This window comes from Ammospiza nelsoni, chromosome 7, assembly GCF_027579445.1.
Source record: "Ammospiza nelsoni isolate bAmmNel1 chromosome 7, bAmmNel1.pri, whole genome shotgun sequence".
NCBI classification, from domain to species: Eukaryota; Metazoa; Chordata; class Aves; order Passeriformes; family Passerellidae; genus Ammospiza; species Ammospiza nelsoni.
The window spans coordinates 17,286,921-17,312,556 of NC_080639.1; the positions used below are offsets into that span (position 1 = coordinate 17,286,921).

A 25,636-nucleotide genomic window follows, 5' to 3' on the forward strand; every position below is an offset into this window, starting at 1 on the left:
TGGTGTCCTGCAAGAGCCATCCATGGCCTGCACAGCGCTGCAGGGCTCAGTGTTCTTTGCCCCCCTGCACTCTGTGAGGGCTGAGAGCAGCATTCTGTCATTTTGTATCTCTGTGTGTTTGCACACTCCCCACAAGAGAGGGTGGGGTTTTCCAGAAACCCCCTTCTCAGTAAGCTCATACTTGGGCTCTGTGTGGCTTGTCCACCTTAAGCAGGAGTGGCTGAAGAGGACACCCTGGTAGTCAGTCAAGTGTTCACTTTCCTCCTTTTCTGCTTTGCCATCTGCCTGTTTGCTGACCTTAAGCTCAGTCAAGTAAATGGATCTAATTTCTTTAAAGTGCCTGAGGTGATTGAGGTGGAAGAGGCAGAAGAGGAGGTGCCAGTGGTCATTCCCCCAAAACCTGTGGCTGTGCCCAAGAAACCTGTGCCTGTGCCAAAGAAACCAGAACCTCCTCAAGCTAAAGGTATATCTTCTGGAGAGCGGTGCTTTGTATTTTACTGTATTGATTAATATTTTCAGTTGTTATCCCTTCTTTTGTGTAAAATTTGTTGTTTGTCCTTGACTCTTAACCTCTCCTGGACCAATCTTTGTGCATGACTAACCAACCAGTTGCCAGAGGAACTTTACTGGGCTTAGAAATATCTGAACTCTTTGATTGAGTCTTATGATCTTCCTACTAATTTAACTGTGAAATTAATTAATTAATATCTTTAAAGTGCTCAAGGTGCCCAAGAAAGCTGTCCCACAAGAAAAGATGCCTGTTGCAGTACCCAAACAACCAGAACCACCACCAGTCAAAGGTACACGTCACTAAAAGTATCATCGTTAGAAAAAAAAACATGTTCTTCTGGACTTTAGTTTAACTAATTTTTTGATGGTGATCAGAGATAGGTGCCTAAGAAATATGAAGTGCAATGTGTAGTGTCAAAAACATGGCAGAAAAACTAGATTTAATTCCTTGAAAAAAATATCTCTAGCTTACTGAACGTTTAGTAAAGTTTAAGAATTAACATTCACTACCTGTTTAGTTTAAACAGAATAGCTTGCTTTTCTGAAGAAGAGCCTGAAAATAAGTCTTTAAGTTTAAAAAGCAAAACATTGCATTCCTGAAGCTTCTAATAGATGACAGCAGGAGATTAAGTTCTCCCTCTTTAAAAGTAAGATAATGCAAACGTACATGAGGAATTTTTGCTAGCAAAGGACTGGATATATCTAGCGATTGTCTTATTAACACATTAATAGAACCAATAAAAAGAAGTAAAAGAAGTGTATCCATTTCTGCAATAGAATTAAAATGAAGGGAACTGTGGAACATAGAAAGTTAAGAGGAGGTGTGAAGAATGGAAATAGTTGATAGGAAAAAAAAAGATGGTGATGATAAATGAAATGCTATTTCCTAAAAAAAAATGTTACAATGACAAAGTAGTCGTGAATTATATTGGCTGATACACAAATTCATTACGATTCCACAAATAAATCTCTGATCATCTGTTACTAAGAAGCCAGACATATTTTCTACATTTCCACCCCGACCAAGAAACAAAGACCACACAGAGAGCTCCCATATCCTGTGGCATGTCTTGGACACCCTGGTCATTCCACGGGTTGGAAGCAAAGCAGAGCTGATGGCTGAATGTGACCACAGCACTTTCTCAAAGAGGACTCTGTGCATTTACTACTGGTTACTTTATTGTTACATAGCCATCTGCAGTGCCCACAAAACTAAAATACACTGATATCTTTGAAGTTCCCAAGGTGCCCAAGAAAGGTGCTCTGGAAGAGCCTACACCTGTAACTGTGCCCAAAGAGCCAGAACCAGCAGCCGTTCGAGGTACCTGTGGCTTTGTGCGTCAGTCCAAATGAGACTGTCCTTATTGTCTTACATGTTATTGCTGATGTCTCTTGTTGTTCTGTTCACTGGTGATTCCCTGAAATTTCCGCATTCTGAGCTGTGTATCAGTTAGGAATTTGAATATTTAGCATTTTGTATGAATAACTCAAAATGTATTTTGACTTTACTATATATGGGTGTCTTATTCTGAATCAGTAGATATTAAAACTTTTAACAATTAATCATAAGTTAATAATAAGATTAATTTTAGCAACTAATCATAAGTTTTTCATATGGCTGCCTAAATTGTTATCTTAAATAGGCAAGTCTGTGTGACTCTTCTGGCAGACTCAGGTAGTGCATATAATAGACATAAATCTTTTGAAGCAAAAACCCAGCTTTTACTCAGCAATGCTCAAGTGCAATAAGAAGTGACCGTACAGAAAGTGTCAAAGAAATTGCTGACACTTTTACGATTTATAATAAAAAAGAATCATTATAAAATTCATTGCACTGTACAGGCTGTTGAAGATGCTACAGTGAAATGAAAATTGAAGCAAGACAGGTACTTGGGATAAGGAAATCAGTCAAAAAAAAAAAAAAGAGAAAAGCATAAGCAAAGAATGGATATACAGAAGGACAAAAATAGGGAAAATGAGAAAAAGCAGTATTCCTTATCCTGTCAGTGCCCAAAGTGCTGAATGTAAAGCACCAGCAGGTTCATGAGGAATGGTAACAGAAAAATCGTGGGCTGAGGTTGCCCCTAGACAAAAGACAGATCTCAGCAGGGCTGAGAATGAAAGGCTCTCCTCCAAGGGAGGAAAGGCTGCTAAGTACTCTAATTCACACATAACCCTCATGCCTATGCATAGCCAGCAGTTTTCTCTCAGAACCAACCTGGCATCACTACTCTGTGCCTGTGCCCTGTGGGGGTTTGTCTGTGTGAGCCAGTGAGAGAGAGAGGTTGATGCTGTGAGAGCACTTTGGTTCCGTTCATGAGTGCATCTCCAGTCTAATGTCACTGTGCATCCTCCCATTGTGTGTACAAAACTGACTGCCACTAATATCTTTGAAGCACCCGAGGTGCCCCGGAAGGCTGCTCGTGAGGAAAAACTACCTGTGCCCTCTGCCAAAGCACCAGAGCTTCCAGCACCCAGAGGTACCTGTCCTCACGGATAACCTAACACAGAATATTCTGAATCCTCTTCTGCTAAGCCTTGTCCTACCCTCTCCCGGCCTGTCTCTGTTCCCTGACTGCGCCTGTCAAGGCTGTGTGTGCTGGGACAGGGGTGCTGCTGCGTGGTGTGTGAGGGTCTGAGCTGGCTGCTGTGATGTTCTGTGTCTGTGTCCTTCTTGCCATGTCTTCTCAGCTATGTAAAATGAAATGTACTAATATCTTTGAAGTGCCTGAGATGCCTGAAGCTGAGGTCCTGGAAGAGGAGGAGGCGGTGGAAGCAGCAGAAGAGGTGGCAGCAGTTGCTGAGCCTGGAGAGCCAGAAGTCTCTCCAGCTGAAGGTATAGGGTGGTGTCCTGCAAGAGCCATCCATGGCCTGCACAGCGCTGCAGGGCTCAGTGTTCTTTGCCCCCCTGCACTCTGTGAGGGCTGAGAGTAGCATTCTGTCATTTTGTCTGTGTGCATAACATTAAGCTCAGTCAGCTAAACAGATCTAATGTCTTTAAAGTGCCTGAGGTGATTGAGGAGGAAGAGGCAGAAGAGGAGGTGCCACTGGTTATTCCTCCAAAGCCTGTGGCTGTGCCAAAGAAACCTGTGGCTGTACCAGAGAAACCTGTGGCTGTGCCCAAGAAACCTGTGGCTGTGCCCAAGAAACCAGAGCCTGTTGCTGTGCCAAAAGTACCAGAACCTGTGCCTGTCCTTAAAAAACATAAAGTTCCTTCAGTTAAAGGTACATACATCAGTGTCTGAACATCTTATCTCTCTTCTCTGAATACCTTTCTTCTTGTTTCACTGATATATATATTGCCAGATGAATAATCTGCTGCTTAAATTTATTATTCTTCATGTTCTGTACGCTCTCCTCTTTTTAGTCATTGCACTTTTCACTCTTACTTATATATACATGTCTTAATATTCAAAAAAATGAAAATTTACTAATATCTTTAAAGAAACTGAAGTGCAACAGAGAACTGTCCCAGAAGAGAAAGTGCCTCTTACAACACCTAAAAAGCCACAATTAGAAAAACCAGAGCTTCCTCCAACCAAAGGTACATGTTGCCAGGAGGCATCTCCTGAGAATAAATGTTTTCTATACTCTCTCCTTTCTTTATTCATAAATGAGTATGTAAAATTTGTCAGTTGAATGTAGCCTGCCATGAGAAAGACTGGAGCACAGTTTTTCATGTTTATGGCTACTGTTACTGTGATTTTGTGTGTGCTAGATGTCGTTGTCTTTTTATGTTTCATATGTACATTTATGTACACAAAAATAAAAGAAACCTAATTTTTTTTTAAGTGGCTGAGGTACCCAAGAAACCTGTCTCAGAGGAGAAAGTACATGTTCCTATTCCTAAAATACCTGAATCACTCCCAAATGAAGGTTTGTGCCACCCTAGATTTTATCTAAGAACAATCCTTATACTTCTTCTGAGTATAAGCTTTAACATAGCCATTTTCCTTTTTCTCCTGTTATGATGTTTGTAAGTTGTCCATGTCATATTTTAGATTATACTAGTCAATATTTCTTGCATCCGATCGGTGTATCTTCATATTTGGAAGTAAAATATATGCTCCTGCACAGGATATGTCTCTTTTTAAGATAATATTAAGTTTCCACTAAATTGGAGTCTCTCAAAAGTTATTATTTATGTTGCTGTTATAATCTTGAATTAATTGAGAGCATTGACATTTTTATTCTTTCCTGTTCGGATAACTCATCCACAAATTTAATATTTAGCTTATATTTTATACTTTAAAAAATCTTTCCTTCATACAAGCTTCACATGTTATTAGAAAGAAAGTAGTTTTCAAAATCTTGCATTAACTGCAAAGGTAACAGATAGAATGATTACTTATCCTAATGTGTATTTGTCTGTCTGTTGAAGTAGATTTTAGTTATATCTGTATAACTGTTCATTTGAAACAATCTTATAATTGAAAACTTACACCAGTTGTCAATATTCTTTAAAGAATATGAAATCATAAAGGAGATTGAGCCTGAAGAAGCAGAAGAAATTCCAGTTGTAGAAGTTGAAGAAGCCTTACCAGTTGAAGGTATACAAAGTACTTCCCTAGAGGCTGCCACACACCTTTCTTTCATCATCATCATCATCATAATCATCATCATCATGTGCAGATTTTTCTTGCTCTCTCATTTTTCACACATGTGTCTGTGTCTTGTAGGTCACCTCTACGTTGTAGGTCTTTCTGTGATTCTTCCATTGTTGTGTTCTGGAAATTATTTCTGATCATTTAACTCTAAGTACAACCTGAAGATTATTTTAAATGCTTTCATTTTGTTTCTTGTCCACAAGAGTCTTCCCATTATTTGATTTTCTACTTTTGTTCTCATGTTATTAACATGGTTTTTGAAGTCAGGTTGGATATTTGTCTTGTGTGCATGCCTCAAAGCAGTAACCTAAGGCTCTTTCATGATCCCATTTAATTCAATGACATTTTTTCACTGGCTTCACTGGAAATGGAAAATGGTGGTCTTTAGGTTTGTACTACTCTTCTCATAATCACCATCATAGGAAATATATTCTAAATTTACCTAATGTTATTTAAAGTGCCGCAGCCTGAAAAGAAGATCCCTGAAAAGCGAAAGCCACCACCGCCACCTGCTCCAACAGAAGATATTAAACTGGCAAAAGATCTACTTAAAGGTATAATCATCTGAAGCTATAAATAATGGTGGAAACTCAATCTTTTAAAATTATACTGATGAACCTTGAAAAGCATGCTTTTAGACTATAATTTTGTGTCTTTTTTATTTCTTTTCTAATGTACTATATTTTAATGATGCGCCTCACTAATGCTCAGTCCATCATGATTTTTTATCAGCGTTTACATGGGTTCTTTTCAATTATTACAGGTAAAAAATTATTAAAACCGTTTTAATCAAGTTAACACATTCTTCTATCCTTAACATAGTTCTTATCTCTTTAACATATTCTTACAAATGAAAAGAATCCTCAGCAATAATTTGCTGGTGTTACATGATCACGGGTTTCAGATCAACTGTGCTTCCTACAGACCATCTGACTTTTTCTAAACAGTTAATCAGCAAGGATCTTAGCTTTGCAGCTTTTCTCCTTCTTTTACATCAATACTATTAATGAGATGTTCGGATTTTTTAGAACACTCCTTTATTTTTGGAGTCGAATATGTGTTGTAAAATTCAAATAATTTTCTTTAAAGCTCCTGAGGCAAGGAAGAAAGTTGTGGCTGCAAAACCTGGTGAACCTCCGAAATTGGAACCTCCACCTGCTAAAGGTACCTAGCTAATCTAAGAATCTAGCTTAAAATAATCCTCTCATGAACCCAAAGTTGTAGTTCTTAGTATCTTCTTGTTTAATTTGCTCAAATACATCAAAACACTGTCTATGTTAGAATGCTCAACATGTATACCCATCTTGGGCATACGTGTTTGTGTTATATTTATGTCCACTTTAATCATACATCATGCAATCCATAAGATGTAAGAGACAGAAACACAGAAAAGTGAGTTTTTATGAGTTTTATCACTTGCTTAGGTGCTCGCTTTGGTTTTCTGCTTAGATACAAATAAAAAATAAAATACTCTTTAAATGTATACACCATTGTTTCAACATACTTAGTTTATTATTTTTCTGAAATGTAACTTATTTTTGTGAGAGGACACTTTCTAGAGAAGGGAATGAATAATGTATTGAGCAAGTACTTCACAGGTATGCCTTTATATTATTCATGTGTACTGGAGTTTAAGATAAGATAAGCAGTGGACATTCCTTCTTAATGCTGTCCCATGTTTAGAGATTAAAGTGGATCCTTATGAGTATCACAGACAGACAGCTCTTAAGAATAGGTATGTAACATAAGCCTGTAGTGAAAGAGGACGAGGAAATAAAATGTTATGATGATTCTTGAATACACAACCTTTACAGTTTTCTCAAACCATACTTCTCTTCCGTTGATTTGTATGAAAACTTTCTCTTTATCCATAAGCTTAGATTATGTATGCAAATTATATAGAAAATATATTAAAACTATTGGCTTCAATAGCAACAGTTTAACCTTTAATTTTAATATTCAGTAGTGGACTAGTATTTGATTTGTGTGTTTGGACATGCTAGCTGTTGGTTAACTCTTACTGCTGTTATGAACTTATAATAAAATCTGGAATAATATTCTTTTAAGTGCCTGGACTTGTAAAGAAACCTCGGAAAGTCATTCCTGAGCCTACTCCCCCACCAAAAGAAGAAGTTGTTTTGAAAAGAGGTATAGTAACTTGGGTCTGTTTTTAAAATCCCAGCATTTTAACATTGATCACAATAAATCTATCTGATGTCTGTTTCTTGGGAAAAGCAGTTGTAGTTGCAGGGAGAAAGGGGGTAGCCTGAAAGTCTCTCAGATGCCAAGGATCTGTAATGAAAACAGAGCAGAACAATGAAAATCTAGTTCCCTATCGCTCTCTGTTCTGTTTTTCTTATCTCTTTATAGTAGACTTGAGAATCTTTCACTGCTCCCAGTGTAAATGTTATTAATGTTACATGTGTAGTCTATGTATTCTCTTTTGTGGTTTTCTTAGAAGTACCACACAGATCACAGAACCCCATGGTACTGTTGGACACCATCCCATTTCCTGCAAAGTCTGCAGCATTCTGAATCATTTTGTGCTCAACTCTTGCTTAGAAAGATGAAGCATTAACTCCAATTCTCTTTGAAATACCACAGAGGGATGATTCATGTTTGTGTACCTTGTACCTTTAAATTTCAGACAACGTAAAAAAAATATAATACTCCACTTTTCAGATGAGAGTGTCATTACATACCCAAGATGGTGAACTGAGAGGACAAAATCAAGTTAAATCAATAAAATGGAAAACAGACATTATATAAATTTGAGCTCTCCAAATACAATACTTGAGGATTTACATTAAAATTACATTTTAAAAAGTTAAAATCTTTTCTCTCAAATGGACTGCTCTTAATATAAATGTCTTTTTTCCTTAGATGACTTGAATTTTAAAATACTTTCAGAATAGTATCTTGAATAGTAACACAAATCTTCCGTTTCTATTGAGCTATATATATTATTTTCTGGTTTCTTTATGATTGATGTTTTAATCTTTGTCTTGTTCAATGTCTTATTCTTTTGTTTGCCTGTGCTTTAAAAACTGAGATTTCTTTTCTTTTGAAGTTCTTAAAAAGAAACCTGAAGAGGAAGAACCTAAACCAGAAAAAGAGCCTAAACCAGAAGTTAAACCAGTACCTACACCAATAGAAAAAATTAAGAAACCTGAAGGTACTAGATTACTATCAAATATATATATTGAAAAATATATATATTTTTTTAATCCTACTATTAAGTAGTGTTTTCTTAAGTTCAAGAATGAAAATGGTGTCTTAAAAGATAGCTTGCATTGGCCTAATTGTGCAGTTTAAGTCTTGCCTGGATGCACAACCAAGTTTGACATTCACATTTGGGTCTGAATTCTGTATTTTGGGATTGTTTCTCAATGTTCATTGTGTATAGAAAAGAGCTTTTAAAATATTTTATATAATACTGAGAAAAACATAACTACAGCAAAACAGTTAATCCAAGCATTTTTTTTAGGTAACATTTTACAAATATGTGTCCTTTTACCCATTTATAGTTTCTAATTTACTCAAATCTTACTCTAAGAAATGTATGTTCCTAAACCTTATGAACATCTGAAACTGTTTACATGTAAAAACAATGAAAGCTTTTAAATACACTTGAGGGTATTCTATTTAGGGATTTAAGGTGTTTTAATATATCTTACAAAATAAAAATATTATTTTAAAGTCCCAGAAGTTCCTACAAAGAAAACTGAGATACCTGCCATAAAAAAAGAGGAGAAACCTGTGCTTGAACCAACAAAAGGTACAGATGTGTGGTGCTCTTTTTCCTTACTGCAGCAACTAAACAATATTCAGTGCTGAATATCATGCTACATTAATATAATGCATTACTGTCCTCCAGTCTGTCATGACTACTGAGTCCTCATTAACCATTTTGCAGTCTTCTGGATTTCTTGTTGTCTTTATTCTTCAATGCTTGAAAAAGTAATCTTTTTTCATTGTGTACAATCTTGCTTTACAAGAGTTAATCTCAAGGTAATTTCTTGCTTTTTGGCAAAATAAAACAGAAACCAATGAATTCTGTCTTCATTTAGCTCTCTGTGTGTTGTTTATCCTAACTTCTAATGCTCAATGTGTTTGCAAAAAAATGTAAACTAACCTACTTGTAATTTCTGTGTTTGAAATGGCAGAAACTAAGCAAGCATCTGTCCCAGTTCCTGGGCCTGAACCTAAACCTGTAGTAGGTAAGAATTCTTTAGTTGTGAATACTGGTGAAGCCTCTCTTGTGTGTCTAGTATTTTCCATTCAGGGATATCTTGCTAAAAGGATGTTCATAGAATCATAGAATACCAGGTTGGAAGGTGACTTCACGCGTAATCCGGTCCAACCTTTCTTGGCAAAAGCACATCTTTGACAACATAACTCAGCACCTTGTGCAGCAGAATACTAAAAGTGTCCAAACAAAGACCTTTAGAATTAAGAAGAATAGAACTTTCCTACCATCTACAAAACATTTTGAAGAATATCATACTTAAAGTAACGTATTAAAACTTTTTTCTCCCATGCAGCTATAAAATCTCCAAAACCAGCTGAAGAACCCACTGTTACTGCTCCAGTGACGGCTCCAGTTGTTGGAAAGAAAGCAGGTATTTATATGTATTCTATGCTATTTAGAAGGTTTTTCTCTGACATACATAAATACTTTCAGTATAAAAAGAGGGAAGAGCTGTACAATAACTCATTCATTACAGGAAGATTTGAGGTCCCATTCAAGTATTTGTTATTCTAGGCACTGTCACCTAATTTAAAACAAAAACTGATATACTATGGAGACCAATCTGTGCTCTTTTGTCGGGATAGTAATATATGTGTCTTTATTTGTTGTCCTACTATGAAATTTGCATATTTTGTTGTTTTCTTGATGTTCCTCATGTCCTGATATGTGTTATGTGAATTGCATCTTGTATTTTCTGTGTAGACAAAGAGAAGTTACATGCTTCTAAATAATTGTTGTGTTGTTTGGTTTCCCACTTTTGATTTGTCATTGAAGCCCCAAGAAAAACCGACAGTGATGTTGAAGAATTAGAGTATTGCTACTTCTGTCTGCTATGCTTAGGACCCTGGAACAAAGCTTGCTGTGAAAAAAACAAAAAGAGCTGGGATGGTTCCTCTGAAACACTCAGAGAACTGAAACACTGTGCTCCACCAGCAGAGCTGATGTCCATTCTGCTTGCCCATCATTCAAAGGGCCTCATGTTGCAGCAGATCTTGGGCATTTGAGAAGCCAAATCATTAATGTCTCTTAGCCATTGATCTGGTGATGCAGTCTGCAGTGGCACAATTAACCTGTTTTGTGTCAGTGACCAGATAGCTTTCATTTTCTGCTACTTTTAACCTACACTGGCTTTTAACAGTGTCTAAAGAGACACTGCTGAGAGTGGTTTACTTAGGTTTCCTGTTCATGTGTGCTGTTCTTACCTTTGTTTTGTAGTTGTGTTTTAAGTTTCTGTTGTGTAGAGAAGAAGTGTTCTATGTTCATTTTATTTCAGGTATATTTGTAAAATTTGTCTTATATGTATTGTTCCTGATTCTTATTCTTATGGATTTTTACTCTCTAAATTACCTATGAAACCTTTGTAGCTGCAGAAAAGCCTGATGCACCATCTGTACTAAAACATAGAGATAAAATGCCCCCAATGGAAGAAGAAAAGCCTGAGTCAATTGTGTTGAAGAAGATTTCAGCTGAAAAAAGCTTGCATGTAAAAGGGAAAGTAAGCCCTAAGGAGACAGTTCCGGCCATAGAGCCACTTGAGTATAACATCTCACTGGAAACAGCTGGTGGAATACTGAATTCAGAGACAGAGGAGCAGGAGAAAGTATCTCTTAAATATTTTGTCCTGGCTTCTGAGGAAGAGGAACCAGGAATGACACCTGTAGTTTCAGGAAAGACTGCTCTTACAGGTGAGAAATTAAAAGTTGAAATGGATCATCACATTACTTACTCAAAGGGGAAACTGCCACTGCCTGATGAGGAAGTGAAATTGATTTCTATAACATCTGAACAAGTGGAAATAGATTCTGGAGAAGAAAAGGAAGATGAAATTAAATTGCTTGTTCATAAGGAGGATGACATAGAGAAGGTCTCTGAAAAGCTTAGTGTTCTTCATGAAGGAGAGATTCCCAGCCATGAAAGAGAAGAAATCGAATCAGCTTGTGTACCTAAACCCAGAAAGCCAGATCAGCCTAGGGACCAGAAAGGACTTCTAGGAAAAGAGAAAAAAACAAAAAAAGGTTTGCAACCTGAAAAATTTCATATTAAGGATAAAACTTCTTTTGTACAGGATATCATAGAGGCAGACATAGCTGAAACTTCTCAGCTTAGAAATGAAAATGAGAGAGGAGGTTTTACTCTGGAGAAAGATGAAATTCCTCTTAGTGAATCCATGAAGGGACATGGCATACAAAGTAAAATTCAGAGGCTGAAGCAATCTGGTAGCACAGTGCCTGAAATTGCTATCGATAAGGGTCTTAACAAAGAAGCAAAGAAAATGGAAGATATTCAAGGTGATGAGAAAGGTAAGAATCTGGATTTTACATCAGCAGAAGTACATTCCTTAGACCTGTCTGAGGAGGCTCAGCCAGGATTGAGAAAAGATGTTGACCTAGAACACCCCACTGAAGATGAGGAGGTTCCTGGAGAAAAAACTCACACCGTCTTTAAACCATCTGTTCTTAAGTCAGAAGTAATTGAAATTAAAGCAAGAGAAAAATGCTCTACAGAGAAAGAACCTCATTATGAGGAGGGTTTAGGACAATTGTTGACTGAGAAAGCACTCCTAAGTGATAAAAAGACAGGCAAGAAGATTTTACCAGAGAAGGAAGAAAAAACTATCTTCAGCACCCACCTAAAAAAAGGCGAAATTAGACTGTCAAACGCCCCTGAAAGTCTGCCTGTGGAAAAAGAATTTGATACAGTGATTACAGGAGGAATGAAAAGTGAAGTTTCCACAGGAGAACATCAAAAGGGAATCATATCTGAGTCAGTAAAGAAAGTTGCTATTCAGCCACCGCAAAATCAAGATGAAAAACAAATTCAAGAAGTTCATACCATTCCGGATGAACATAAAGAAACTCTGGCTAACAAAAGCAGAAAAGGTAAAATTGAAGAAAAGCAATCTACAGAAGGTATATCAGGTGAAAAAGCATCACCTGAACATGGCATTGGAAAAAGCACATCTGGTACCATGAAAAAAGAGAAGGGAAAGCTCATAGACAAAGTATCATTAAGCAAAGGGATCCTTGCAAATGGAGAAGATACTCATTCCTCAAGCATAGGTAAGGCAATAACTTCAAAGAAAGCAGAAGGAGAGAAAGAATACCAGAAGTCAGAACCTGCTCACCTGACTGAGCAGGCCACTAGACTTGAGAGTGAAAATAAGAATTTGGATGCACCTGGAGAATCACATGAGGCTCTGGATGTTCCAGCAAAGTCTCATGCAAAGCGAGGTGAGGAAGACTGATGCCAAATTCTTCCACGAAGTGCTTGTACCATTTGCTTCAGGAGAGTGCCACCTGCCATTGTGTTTCAGTAACACCATTTGCAATTCCATCAAGTCTGTCAGCTGGCTTTACTGGCATTCAACCACTCTTCACATGTTTGTCTCACCAGTCTGTACACACAACTGTGTGATCACTGTTCATTGTCTTAGTCTTACTCTTTTCTGAGACTTCATGAATTGTTCTGTGTGCCATTGTCTTCCCAGGAAAACTCACACTTTTTTCTTAGTATTCATTTTTCCATCCACTGCAACAAAATCTGTCCTGCATTTCATTCATATCATTCTCCCATTAAAAGTATCTTTCATATTTCCCTTCACAAAAAGGTAACCAGAGGCCTCATAGCACAGGTAATATTTTCAGAAGTCTGTGATGATTCATCACAAATTAGGTTACTTAGAGGACATCCCTCACTTGTAAAAGTTATGCATTGTCCTGAAACATATTTAATTTACACAGCTTATATTTTTGTGGTGTTCATTAGTAAAAGTGTGTGGGTTTTTTTAAAAAAAGACAACCTCATATAATTTTAATAGGCACTTAAACTATTTTGTCAAGGAATTACAGAATTTTACAAATTATGGGCAGGATGCGACAATAAGGAAATAGGAGCTTTTAAGTTGCCTGTTAGGCTCTACTGCTGAATAGGTCATTCCCATACTTCAGGATATTGAACTTACCATTGAGATATAGACAGTATACACTCTATAAAAATAGAGATATATTTATATCCTTTCCTCCCCTTTTACATGTAGGTAACTAAAGAAAGAAAAAATCTGATCTATAAAATAAATACTTGTCTTAGTTTTAGTAAGTATGTTTATTTAACTACATTTCTAATAATCTTGCTGTTCTTCTTCAGAGGCCAAGCCACCAAAAGAAGAATCTCCAAAGGGTATCAGTCCAGTCAAAGGTAGGATATTACAAGCATTACCTTGTCATGGTCTAACTCCAGCTGGCAATCAGGCCCCAAACAGCAACTCACTTACTCCCTTATGGTGGGAAGGAGGAAAGAATAAGAAGGGTAAAAGTGAGAAAACTCACGAGTTAAGCAAAAATAGAGCACACAAGCAAAGCAAGGTAAGGAATTCATTCTCTGCTTCCCATGAGCAGGGATATGTTCATGGGATATGGGATATTCATGGGATATAATATGGGATATTCACCCATATGCAGGACAGCAGGATGTCCTTCCATCCCATGAAGGGCAAATGTCATAAATCTGAACACCCCCCTCCTCCCCCCACCTTCTTCTTTCCCTGCTTTATATACTGAACATAACACCATGTGGTGTAGGATATCACTTTGGTCAGTTGGGATCAGCTTTCTTGGCTGTATCACTTCCCAATTTCTTGTGAACTCCCAGCCTGCTCAGTGGTGGGGCTGTATGAGAAGCAGAAAAGGCCTTAGCTCTGCAAGAGCCTCTCAGCAATCACCAAAATATCTCTGTGTTATTAAGACTGCTCTCAACACAAATCCAAAACATAGCCCCCTACTAACTACTTAGAAGACTGTTAAATCTCCCCCAACAAAATCAGCACAGCCTACAATCAAAAGCAATTAATCAAGGTTAGTTTATTAATTTCTGAATCTGAATTACAGCCAAGAAGACACCTTCACCAGCAGATGCAGAAAGAAGGAAACTCAGGCCAGGCAGCGGTGGTGAAAAACCTCCTGAAGAGCCTCCATTTACTTACCAACTCAAGGCTGTACCACTGAAGTTTGTCAAGGAGATGAAAGATATAGTGCTAAAGGAAGCTGAGTCTGTTGGGTCTTCTGCAATCTTTGAAGTCCTAATTTCACCATCCACTGCAATTACCAGCTGGATGAAAGATGGAAGCAATATCCGAGAGAGCCCAAAACACAAGTTTATTGCTGATGGCAAAGATAGGAAGCTGCATATTATTGATGTCCAGCTGTCTGATGCTGGTGAATATACTTGTGTATTAAAACTGGGGAACAAAGAGAAGACCTCTACAGCCAAACTTATTGTTGAAGGTATTCCCTATTTCGAATTTATCAATAAGCTAGCCATTTCTCAAACTAGAACTGGTGCTTTGTAATTTTACAGTAGCTGGTAGATGCATGCTTTTGTTTCCCTCAATCACTACACATATTATATAAGGTATTTCTGCATCACATGCTTTATGTATAAAGGAGACAAATCAAAATAATTTGTTTCCCACAGAACTCCCAGTGCGGTTTGTGAAAACCCTTGAAGAAGAAGTGACTGTCATTAAAACCCAGCCACTGTACTTAACTTGTGAGCTTAACAAAGAAAGAAATGTGGTCTGGAGAAAGGATGGTAAAATCATCAAAGCCAAGCCTGGCAAATTTGCTCTGGGTGTTATTGGTTTGTCACATTCCCTCACAGTCACAGATTCGGATGATGCTGATGCTGGCACTTACACTGTTACCGTGGAAGACTCTGAACTGTCATGCTCATCTTGTGTTAAGGTAGTAGGTAAGTAACAGAAATCATGGGGTTTTTTTCTCTCAAGGATATTTGGTCTACTTCAAAATTATGAAAACCTTTTCTCATTGTCTTACAGTGTAAGTGGACAGATAAGATTTTTACAGCTATTAAAAGCTTGTAGTACAAAATCTCTTAGTTCTCTTTATTCTTTTTTATGACACGTCTGTTTTTAATAAAAGTCTGCTAAGATGTTTTCTTGTGTAACTTTTTGTTGTGCAGAAGTTATAAGGGACTGGTTAGTAAAACCCATAAGAGACCAGCATGTTAAACCAAAAGGAACAGCTACTTTCAGCTGTGACATTGTCAAGGATACACCAAACATTAAATGGTTCAAAGGAGATGAGGAAATCCCTGCTGAACCCACTGACAAGACAGAAATCTTGAAAGAAGGAAATAAAATTTTCCTGAAAATCAAGAATGCTGGTCCTGCTGATATTGGAGAATATGCAGTGGAAGTTGAAGGTCGCAGATACCCAGCTAAACTGACCCTTGGTGGTAAGGAAGCTTTTATTTGGATTATATTTCATTATGTTGTAGGCCAGTGTTGAAAAACATCTAGATGAACAAACATTAAAGGTAACCTGAATTATTATAAAGCTCTATCAAAACATGATCTAATAATACATGTGTTTATTTGTGCTTTGTAGAACGTGAAGTTGAGCTTCTGAAGCCATTAGAGGATGTTACAGTTTATGAGAAGGAAACAGCAAGCTTTGATACAGAAATATCTGAAGATGATATTCCTGGTGAATGGAAGCTGAAAGGAGAAGTCCTGAGACCTTCGCCTGTAAGCATCCTTGAATTTTAAAACACAATTTATTTAAATTAAATACTGTGAACAGGTTCCTTGAATCTTATCTTTATGTTAAGACTTGTCGTTGCTATTCAGTCCAGAATATATGATTCAAGAAAACTGATTCTCTAAGTAAGGATTATATTTTATAAAAGCTAAGTTTTGAAGGCCTTCATTTTCTTAAGGTATTACAGCACATAATTCAAGCAATAATAGAAATATCCTACATACATTGTGGGAATGATTCTAACATTCTGAAGAATTCTGTGGAATGCTGAAGAAATGTACTCCATACTTTAATTATTGAGTCAAAGTATAAACCTTCCTTGAAAAGCAATTTCATTCTTCCTACCTGACTCTTTACTGTGTATACAATGTTAATGAAAATCACTTTATTAAGAGCACATACATAGCAGCAAGGCATTTGCATTATGTTGGTATTTGTATTTAACCAAGTCTGTCATCTCTCCAGACATGTGAAATCAAAGCTGAAGGAGGAAAACGCTTCCTAACCTTACACAAAGTCAAGTTAGAGCAAGCTGGCGAAGTCCTTTACCAGGCCCTGAATGCTGTCACTACAGCCATCCTGACAGTAAAAGGTACAATGCCCCACAGGGTGTGACACCAGCTTAGACAGAGTTCACATGGAGCTCTTTACAAATGCTGTGTTGTCTTTTGCTTCCAGAAATCGAATTGGACTTCGCTGTGCCCCTGAAAGATGTCACTGTTCCTGAGAAGCGCCAAGCAAGGTTTGAGTGTGTCCTTACCAGAGAGGCCAATGTTATATGGTCTAAGGGCACTGATATAATCAAGGTTGGAGAAAAATTTGACATCATTGCAGATGGAAAGAAGCACATTCTTGTTATCAATGATTCACAGTTTGATGATGAGGGAGAGTACACTGCTGAAGTTGATGGCAAAAAGAGCACAGCAAGACTGTTTGTGGAAGGCAAGTATTTTCTCATAAAAAAAGAACAACAAAAAAAGATAGAGAATATATCTTTCAGGACTACATTAGCCTTTTTTCTGATTGTATTTATGTGTCTGCATTACAGGTGTGAGGCTGAAGTTCATATCACCTCTGCAGGATCAAACAGTGAAAGAGGGGGAAACAGCCCACTTTCAGTTTGAGCTTTCTCATGAAGACATGCCTGTGAAATGGTTCAAAAATGACAAGAGACTTCACACAAGCAGAACGGTTTTGATTACTTCAGAAGGCAAAGTCCATAAACTAGAAATGAGAGAAGTAACACTTGATGATATCTCAGAAATAAAGGCCGTAGTCAAGGACATGAACACACAAGCCAACCTGAAAGTCTTAGGTAATTAAGTAAATAATTTAAAATCTGAAAGAGAATAAATATTAACCATTTTTATAAGTGGAAAGTGACAAAATATTGACATTTACTATATTTGTATAACTAATTTATCGTATCCACTGGCTTTTGTAGAGGCCGATCCATATTTCACTGTGAAATTACAAGACTACAGTGCTGTAGAGAAAGATGATATTACTCTGGAGTGTGAACTTAGCAAAGATGTGCCAGTAAAATGGTACAAAGATGGTGAAGAACTAATAGCTTCCAACAGAATTTCCATAAAAACGGATGGCTTACGCCGTATCCTGAAGATCAAGAAGGCTGCAGAGAGTGACAAAGGTGTCTATGAGTGTGACTGTGGAACCGACAAGACAAGCGCCAATATCAGCGTGGAGTGTAAGTAATCATGTCTGCACTAGGGGAAAACAGCAAAACCTTTGTAAACCAGTGTAGACAGACAGACGCTCCCCAGAAAGCAAGACCAAAAATGTACCTGTGCAAAGCAGACTGTTATGATGAATGGCTGAAATATCTAGATTAAAAGTTATTAACAGTGATTACAGGAGACAACATATCTGATTATTACTGGGGAGAGTTACCCTCTGTGTCCAGTTACCATCAGGAAATAAAAACTGTTTAGTTCACTGTAACAGATATCTGGGTAAATTATTAGGAAAAATATTCTTACCAAAAGTAACTAAATTTTTCAACATAGAAGGAGGTTGTAGACTACCCTTGCTGCTTTTTAGGAAGAGCTTAGATAAACATTTACTGGTTGTAGCATTTGAATGCCCAAAAGAAAGAAAAAGGAGAGACTTAAGGTGCTTTCCAGTATTAAATTTCTATGGTATACAATTTGTGAGTAAACAGATGCAAACTTTTGTTCTGGTTTATTTTTAGCTCGCTTAATTAAAGTGGAGCGCCCACTGTACGGAGTGGAAGTATTTGTTGGTGAAACAGCACGCTTTGAAATTGAAATTTCTGAGCCTGATGTCCATCCTATATGGAAGCTAAAAGGAGAAACTCTAACACCTTCACCTGTAAGGGTTCTTCTTTATTTTTAGACCATAATTTTCAGTAGAAAAACATTATTAATAATAGTGTTTTCTTAGTGGTTTCTTAGAATATTAATATTTGGGGTGGGCTGTGTGTTTCTTTATCACCAGGAATGTGAAATCATTGAAGATGGGAAGAAGCATATTCTTGTCCTTCATAACTGTAACCTTGATATGACTGGAGAAGTGTCTTTCCAAGCTGCCAATGCTAAAAGTGCTGCTAATCTGAAAGTGAAAGGTACAGTCTGCACTTGGCCAACATTTCCATGTGTATTTCAGGGCATCAGAACAAATCTAGTGTCAGAAAGCACTGTATGAACTGATCTGAAAGAGCTCTTCTTTGATTTCAGAACTGCCTCTTATCTTCATCACTCCCCTAAGTGATGTGAAGGTCTTTGAGAAGGATGAAGCTAAGTTTGAATGTGAGGTATCCAGAGAGCCCAAGACTTTCCGCTGGTTGAAAGGAACAGAAGAGATCACTCCTGATGAAAGATTTGAAATCATTTCAGACGGAACAAAGCATGCTCTGATTATTAAATCTGTTGCCTTTGAGGATGAAGTAAAATACACATTTGAAGCTGAGGATAAAAGAACAAGTGCCAAGCTAATTATTGAAGGTTTGTTAGACTTTGTCTTTCTAGGAAAGTTTTGCATCATATACTTGTATGGTTTCTATTGATAACATTATGAACCATTGTGTTGTTATAGGCATCCGCCTGAAATTCATCACTCCTCTCAAGGATGTAACAAAGAAGGAGAGAGAAACTGCAGAGTTCACTGTGGAACTCTCCCATGAAAACATCACTGTGGTCTGGTTCAAGAATGACCAACGATTACATACCAGCAAAGTGGTTTCAATGACAGATGATGGCAAATTCCATACACTCACAATCAAAGATCTTACTATTGATGATACTTCTCAGATAAAAGTGGAAGCTATGGGCAAATCCTCAGAAGCTAAACTCACTGTTCTTGGTAAGAATACCCAAAAAAATTTACCTGATGTATATTATCAAAAGAGTTTTATTAATAAAAATTAGTAATCTGAAGGTCTTGGGGTTGGCTTAAATCTAAATTATGATTTTGAAAATCTAACAATTTGCTGTTCTTCCTTGGGTCTCCATTTACCTATTTATGAAGGATAATTACAATAACTTTAAAATTTTATGCAAAGTTGCAAAGTTAGTAAGTACATACTTAGAGCAGTGCTCTAAAACTCCTAGAGCATCAAAAGAAAGTTTTCAGTAATATTAGTAATGCCCTGAATAATTTATTAGGTGTTGATTGTTTTCTTTTTTGTAACAGAACTGTGAAAAAGGACTATATTTAATCCTTCTTGTGGGATATAAACAGGAAATATATTTTATGGTAGAAACTAGTTGTTCTTTCTAGAAGACTAAAACTTCAGACTGAAATATATCTTAACTTTTGCTTGCAGAGGGAGACCCTTATTTCACTGGGAAGCTGCAGGATTACACTGCTGTGGAGAAAGATGAAGTAATCTTACAATGTGAAATCAGCAAAGCAGATGCCCCAGTGAAATGGATGAAGGATGGCAAGCCAATTACTGCATCAAAGAATGTTGTTATTAAGGCAGATGGCAAAAAGAGAATCCTTATTCTCAAGAAAGCTTTGAAGAAAGACATTGGACAGTACACTTGTGACTGTGGTACTGACCAAACCTCTGCTAAACTCGATATTGAAGGTATGGCTATTTTAATGAGCTGCTCTGTAGAAGTCTTTTGGGATCTGCTAGAAACTGAGGGAGTCAATTGTGTTTTTCTTCTCCAGACCGGGATATTGAGATTGTGCGACCGCTATACAGTGTGGAGGTGATTGAGACAGAGACTGCCCGTTTTGATATTGAAATCTCTGAGGAAGGTGTCCATGGCAATTGGAAGCTAAAAGGAGAACCTCTGACTGAATCAGCTGTAAGTAAATATTTCATTATATTTTTTATGTGTGTCTCAACACTTTCCAGGGAAGTGGAGTATGAGGGAAGGTGACTGCAGAAACTAAATTTGATTTCCTGCTTTCAGGACGAGTCACTACATTAAAAATAGTGGGTTTTTTAATTAATAATGTTTTAAATGTAGTACAAATGTAATCCAAAATAGCTAAATAATAAATGTTTTTTACATAAAATGGTACATTCTGTGTTGCTAGCAATACCTAACAATCATGTATCCAAAGTGCAAAGACCTTGAGGAATTCACTTAAACACAATGGCATTTAAAAATGCAAACATCAAATTTCATGTTTTTTCTTGTTGGTTTTGAGTTGTATTTGGTTTAAATAGATGTAGATCACGTTTCCAAACTCTTTGGCATTTCTCTGACAGCTAAAGTTGGCATAAAATGGTATAGAGCTTAATCAAATATTATAAACTCCTTGTTGGAAAGATCTGGAAAATAAAGAAAAAATACAATCACAGTTGGAAATAATCTGGCTTCTATGTAATGGCATAAATGTGAATAATACAGAAAGATTGAAAGTGTCATGAAAATCACTGTCTGAATTAAAGAATGAAAGGTTTTCTCAAGAAAGATCACAGCACAAGCTTAGCAATTTCTAGCTCCCGTGGGGGACCTAGGTCTCTGACTGGTTTACATATATATTACTATATTGGCTACTCAGTCAGCACAGAAATGTTGCCTCTTCCCCTTTCTTTCCAACTGTATGAAGAGGAGAGTTTGAAAGGAAAGACCTATGAATGAGTGTTTATAGGGTATATTTCACATGGGCCCAAGAGTCGTGAATGGAGTAGAAGAAAACAGATTCATGGTATAAGGAGGAGGGGCTCTTTTGGTGAGTAGTACAAAAAAGATACTAAAAAGAAAAAACTATTTCAATTCTGTTTTTGCAGGAATGTGAAATCAAGGAGGAAGGAAAAAAGCACTTCCTTACACTGTACAATGTACGCTTAGATCAAGCTGGTGGAGTAGATTTTCAAGCAGCAAATGCCAAGTCTGGTGCTCACCTTCGAGTGAAACGTGAGTGTCTTTTAAACTGTAATTAATTGATTAATTAAGTGAAAACATGGTACTCACTGCCTCTTTGGAATGGGTGGCAAATCTCTATACTGTATTGAATCCACAGCAATCCTTTCCATAACAGCAACTAAGGGATTAGCTACTCAGGTTGTCTTAATTTTTTTGTTAAGGAATATCCTATGTGTTTTTAACCTTACATATAATTTATTCACATAGGAAAAATAAAATTAAGGAGATGGCCTTGAAGGTTGCTTGATGGTCTGGCATCATATATGCTGTTATGAAATCAAATATTGCAAGCAAAGGCTGTGCTGCATCAAAGTGTCACGTTAGCTGGAAAGGATAGGATAACAGTGACATCTGGGGATAGGGTTAAGAGCTTGATGGACAGGGACAGACTACACAGTTGAAGACCACTTGTTTCCTACTCCAATCCTAGCCCTCGCTATTTTGGAAACACATGCCTTATCTAGCAACAGGCATGCAAGGCTTGGCAAGGAGACAGATGCAGAGCAACTTTCCTGCTGACCTTGTTCAATTTAAAGAAACACGCTCTGCAAATAGGAAATTGTAGGTGACCAGCCCTCCCCTAAGAACCCAGGGTGGCCTCTTCTATTTAGGGAATTTAAAGAGCAGCATTGCGATGTCTGGCTCTCTTGAGGGAAGCCACCATGGAGATTAGTACGTAAGGGCAGCAGCTCTCTCTTGGGTAGAAGTGACTAATCTAAAAATTATGTCTTCTCCTTACCAAGCTCGAGTAATTGGCTTGCTGAGACCCCTCAAGGATGTAACAGTGACAGCTGGGGAATCAGCAACCTTCGATTGCGAACTCTCTTATGAGGGAATCCCAGTAGAATGGTTCCTGAAAGGAAAGAAACTGGAGCCCAGTGATCAGGTAAAAAACCTAAACTTTACTTTTTCTCATGTTTCCTCCTCCTTCTTGTCTTTCAAGTCTCTTCCCCTGCTTTGTTTCTTATTTATTCTCTCCCAGCTGAAGTACTAAGGCACAGCAGTATTTTAGTACTGCTGTCTCAAATGCTAAATTGTCCTTAAATCAGATACAACAGTTTTTCCCAGAAATTCCAGTATTCTGGAATGCTACAATTATTTATCATACAAAGGGAAACAAAGGTTCCAAAATATCAATCATTACGACAGTGATTTTGTACCTGATTCTGTTGGAGACGCAGCCACAAGGATACTGAATAATTTTTGCTCAGGTTACCTATGGTTACAGTGAGAAGATTTTGAAAGGTGCTATCAGGAAAAGCCTTTTTTTCTCCTGAATGCTGAGTTGCAGTCCAATTCAACATATAAGGGGATTAAGAGGATTCAAATTCCATTTCAGGCATTTGTTCTGGCTCGCCAGATAACTCTCTGGGCAGATTTGCTTGTCAAGCACTTCTCACTAGCTATTTTTAACCCTTCATCAAGTGCTGGCTCTTAACTCTGAGATCTGAGCAGCCTGGAATGCAGTCAATTTAGCATTTAAAGTTAATGATAGGGGAAATAAATAAAGAAACATAAAATAATAGATTAAGAAATTGAAATAGATATTACTGGTTGCAAGACTTCTTTTTTGCATACTAGGCCTAAAAATGTAATGCAAATTCAAATAAAAGTTGAAAACTTAAGACAAAGTAAACTTTAAAGGCATTGCATGATCTAATGAAGTTTCAGAACCTGTAATAATGCTGCTAATAGTACTTTGGTACAGATTGCTATTTCTTTTAGATACAATTTTTAACATATTTTTTAAGGTTTTGCTAGATCTTTCTGAGCTTTAAGAAATTTGCATAAATAAATATTAATTTAAAAAAATAATGTAGCAATATCAAAACAGATCATTATGACAAAGGACCCTATTTAAGGACAGATAAACAAAGTTGAAACTCAGCAGATGAATCATGAAATAAATCAAGATAATTACTTTTGAGTTTCAGAATAAAAATGTGAAAAGCTATTGATCAATGCAGTGGATTGATAGTTATAACTGCCTGGCAAGAAAAATATTATATGTTTGGTATAAGTCTATATAATGGAACATTATTTTGGTCTTTTCTGTCTGAGCTATCATTTTAACTACATTTAAAAAAATCAGATTTCATGTAGTTTACATATATAGTCAAAAGTGTCACTTGAACAGTTGAAACTTTATCGGGATGAAATTGAGAGTAAACCATATATTTACTCAATGTATCACTTTCTACCCATTCAAAATAGCCTCTTGAAATACATTTACAACTGTCTTTAAAAATCAATCTAATTTTACAAGTTTCATTTTAGCTGTTTGCTAATTCAAATGATTTTATTACCTCTGTGGCTGGCATTCAGCTGAACATTTATAACCTTTATTCATTGAAGTGATTTTTTTGTTTACTGTGATTGCAAAGTAGTTTCTGCAATAGTTAATCACAGAAACTAGTATTTTAGGCAGAAATTTTTACCAAATTTTAATAAAAAATAGACAAATTGGCATTTCCAGAGAAGTGTATGTGGGGGGTGCCAAACATCTTTGTAGTTGAAAAAGTTTTTCCTTTACATGTAGCCAGTAGTAATGCCAACCTTTCCCATAAATTTGCTTATTTTTTGTATTTATTAATCCCTGTTCAAAATAGACATCATCTCAAGTCAGTCCCAAAATCCTCAAAATTTTGAGGATTGAGTTATATTTAGTATATACAAAAGGAAGTTGTCAAAATTTCACATGAAAGTGGACAACTGAACTCCACAAATCATATATAGTGTTCTATTTCATGAAATATTTCTTAAATACTTGTTGTAGATGTTCACAGTGGGGTTTTTATGTATTTTGTAAGGTTGTGACTCGTGCTGAAGGGAGAGTTCACACACTTATTCTCAGAGACGTCAAGTTAACAGATGCAGGAGAGGTATCACTGACAGCAAAAGATTTCAGAACTCAAGCAAATCTTTTTGTGAAAGGTAAGTCAGTCATTTTAGTTAAACCATAATCAACATTAGTGTCCCATTCCTGATTCATCCTGGAATAGGAAACTTTGATAAATATACATTATTTTATCAAAGAGTGGTATCATACATACAATATTCAACTGGTAGATAACTCCCCTGATTAAAAAACCAACCTACATAAAATCTCTTCACAGAAGAGCTGAACAAGGGAAAACACTGGAAATGGGTCAAATCTGGGAGATAAACCCGCTCATTAGGACTGCCAGGGCTTTGCTGCAGTCTTGAACATTCAATTGGCCTCAAGAGGACCCACAAATACCATACCTACCTCCCAGTGGCTTTTTCTGTTCTTTTGAATATCCAGAAACCTGTCAGAGTATACCTGCTCCATCAGTCAAGGGACAAGATAACATTGGCTGTACACTCACTTGTGCTGCTTGCAGGCTGTGTTATGTTTCAGAAGGAAAAGAACTGCATGCACTGATCCAGTAATTCAAGGAAAAACTGAAAAAAAACCCTAAGCATTCTCTAAGCTTGCAGTATAAGTTTAGATTACATGGGTATGGTTCAGCTAAAGAAATTGAGTTGCAAGGCTTTGTGATGATTTTTAATTAAAAACCCCATGGACAAGGATATCATCTGCTCTTATCTTACAGTAGGCTGAAAATGAGGAAATTAACCTGAATTAACAGAAAATGTCTGTGTATTAAAAATAAAAAATGTTTTAAGAAACCTTCAATAGAGACTTTTTGTCAAGGAAAATTAATAAACAGCATAGGATAGTTCTATACAAGCAGAAGACTGCCTGTAGTTTAGATCTTCTCTACCAAAAATGTATCTGTTTCATTTAGAACCCCCAGTTGAATTTACTAAACCACTTGAGGACCAGACTGTTGAAGAGGAAGCCACTGCAGTACTGGAATGTGAAGTCTCCAGGGAAAATGCAAAAGTTAAATGGTTCAAAAATGGCGAAGAAATTCACAAATCAAAGAAGTATGATATCATTTCTGAAGGCAGAGTCAGAAAACTCATCATCCGTGGCTGCACACTGGACGATGCAAAAACATATGCCTGTGATGCTAAGGACTTCAAGACATCATGTTTCCTCAATGTGGAGCGTGAGTAATTCACAGTTTTCTACAAAATGTCTGGGTGCTGTAAAGGCAATGTACAAGTGTTTATGACAGGCAGTAGTATCAATGTTGGCAATTTTTTACTTCTCTAGCATAACTTCCCTCTACTAAAATTTTAAAAATTTTCTATTCTCTTTCAGCTATTCGTGTCGACTTCCTGAAACCCCTGACTGACCTTGAGGTTAAAGAAAAAGAATCTGCTCGGTTTGAATGTGAAATTTCTCGTCCAAATGTCAAGGTCTGTAGTGACACTTTTTAATCTCAGTAACTCCTTCACCTAGAGGGG

The 25,636-nt window shown here is 36.9% G+C and overlaps 1 protein-coding gene across 1 annotated transcript in view; it reads left to right on the forward strand.

Moving 5' to 3' along the window:
• Nucleotides 1-25,636, forward strand: part of TTN (titin) — a 238,152-nt gene that overhangs the window by 124,520 nt on the left and 87,996 nt on the right. Inside the window, exons 163-198 of the mRNA XM_059476507.1 lie at nucleotides 338-463; nucleotides 717-800; nucleotides 1,748-1,831; nucleotides 2,907-2,990; nucleotides 3,236-3,346; nucleotides 3,514-3,735; nucleotides 3,956-4,054; nucleotides 4,303-4,386; nucleotides 4,977-5,060; nucleotides 5,576-5,671; nucleotides 6,207-6,281; nucleotides 7,185-7,265; nucleotides 8,188-8,292; nucleotides 8,818-8,895; nucleotides 9,284-9,337; nucleotides 9,662-9,739; nucleotides 13,513-13,563; nucleotides 14,253-14,648; nucleotides 14,839-15,114; nucleotides 15,346-15,621; nucleotides 15,774-15,913; nucleotides 16,392-16,518; nucleotides 16,605-16,868; nucleotides 16,975-17,241; nucleotides 17,371-17,634; nucleotides 18,139-18,278; nucleotides 18,405-18,531; nucleotides 18,644-18,910; nucleotides 19,002-19,268; nucleotides 19,732-19,998; nucleotides 20,085-20,224; nucleotides 21,160-21,286; nucleotides 22,039-22,181; nucleotides 24,106-24,229; nucleotides 25,069-25,335; nucleotides 25,491-25,588. Coding sequence (XP_059332490.1) covers nucleotides 338-463; nucleotides 717-800; nucleotides 1,748-1,831; nucleotides 2,907-2,990; nucleotides 3,236-3,346; nucleotides 3,514-3,735; nucleotides 3,956-4,054; nucleotides 4,303-4,386; nucleotides 4,977-5,060; nucleotides 5,576-5,671; nucleotides 6,207-6,281; nucleotides 7,185-7,265; nucleotides 8,188-8,292; nucleotides 8,818-8,895; nucleotides 9,284-9,337; nucleotides 9,662-9,739; nucleotides 13,513-13,563; nucleotides 14,253-14,648; nucleotides 14,839-15,114; nucleotides 15,346-15,621; nucleotides 15,774-15,913; nucleotides 16,392-16,518; nucleotides 16,605-16,868; nucleotides 16,975-17,241; nucleotides 17,371-17,634; nucleotides 18,139-18,278; nucleotides 18,405-18,531; nucleotides 18,644-18,910; nucleotides 19,002-19,268; nucleotides 19,732-19,998; nucleotides 20,085-20,224; nucleotides 21,160-21,286; nucleotides 22,039-22,181; nucleotides 24,106-24,229; nucleotides 25,069-25,335; nucleotides 25,491-25,588 — 5,573 coding nt within the window. The remainder of the gene's footprint in view (nucleotides 1-337; nucleotides 464-716; nucleotides 801-1,747; nucleotides 1,832-2,906; nucleotides 2,991-3,235; nucleotides 3,347-3,513; nucleotides 3,736-3,955; nucleotides 4,055-4,302; nucleotides 4,387-4,976; nucleotides 5,061-5,575; nucleotides 5,672-6,206; nucleotides 6,282-7,184; nucleotides 7,266-8,187; nucleotides 8,293-8,817; nucleotides 8,896-9,283; nucleotides 9,338-9,661; nucleotides 9,740-13,512; nucleotides 13,564-14,252; nucleotides 14,649-14,838; nucleotides 15,115-15,345; nucleotides 15,622-15,773; nucleotides 15,914-16,391; nucleotides 16,519-16,604; nucleotides 16,869-16,974; nucleotides 17,242-17,370; nucleotides 17,635-18,138; nucleotides 18,279-18,404; nucleotides 18,532-18,643; nucleotides 18,911-19,001; nucleotides 19,269-19,731; nucleotides 19,999-20,084; nucleotides 20,225-21,159; nucleotides 21,287-22,038; nucleotides 22,182-24,105; nucleotides 24,230-25,068; nucleotides 25,336-25,490; nucleotides 25,589-25,636) is intronic.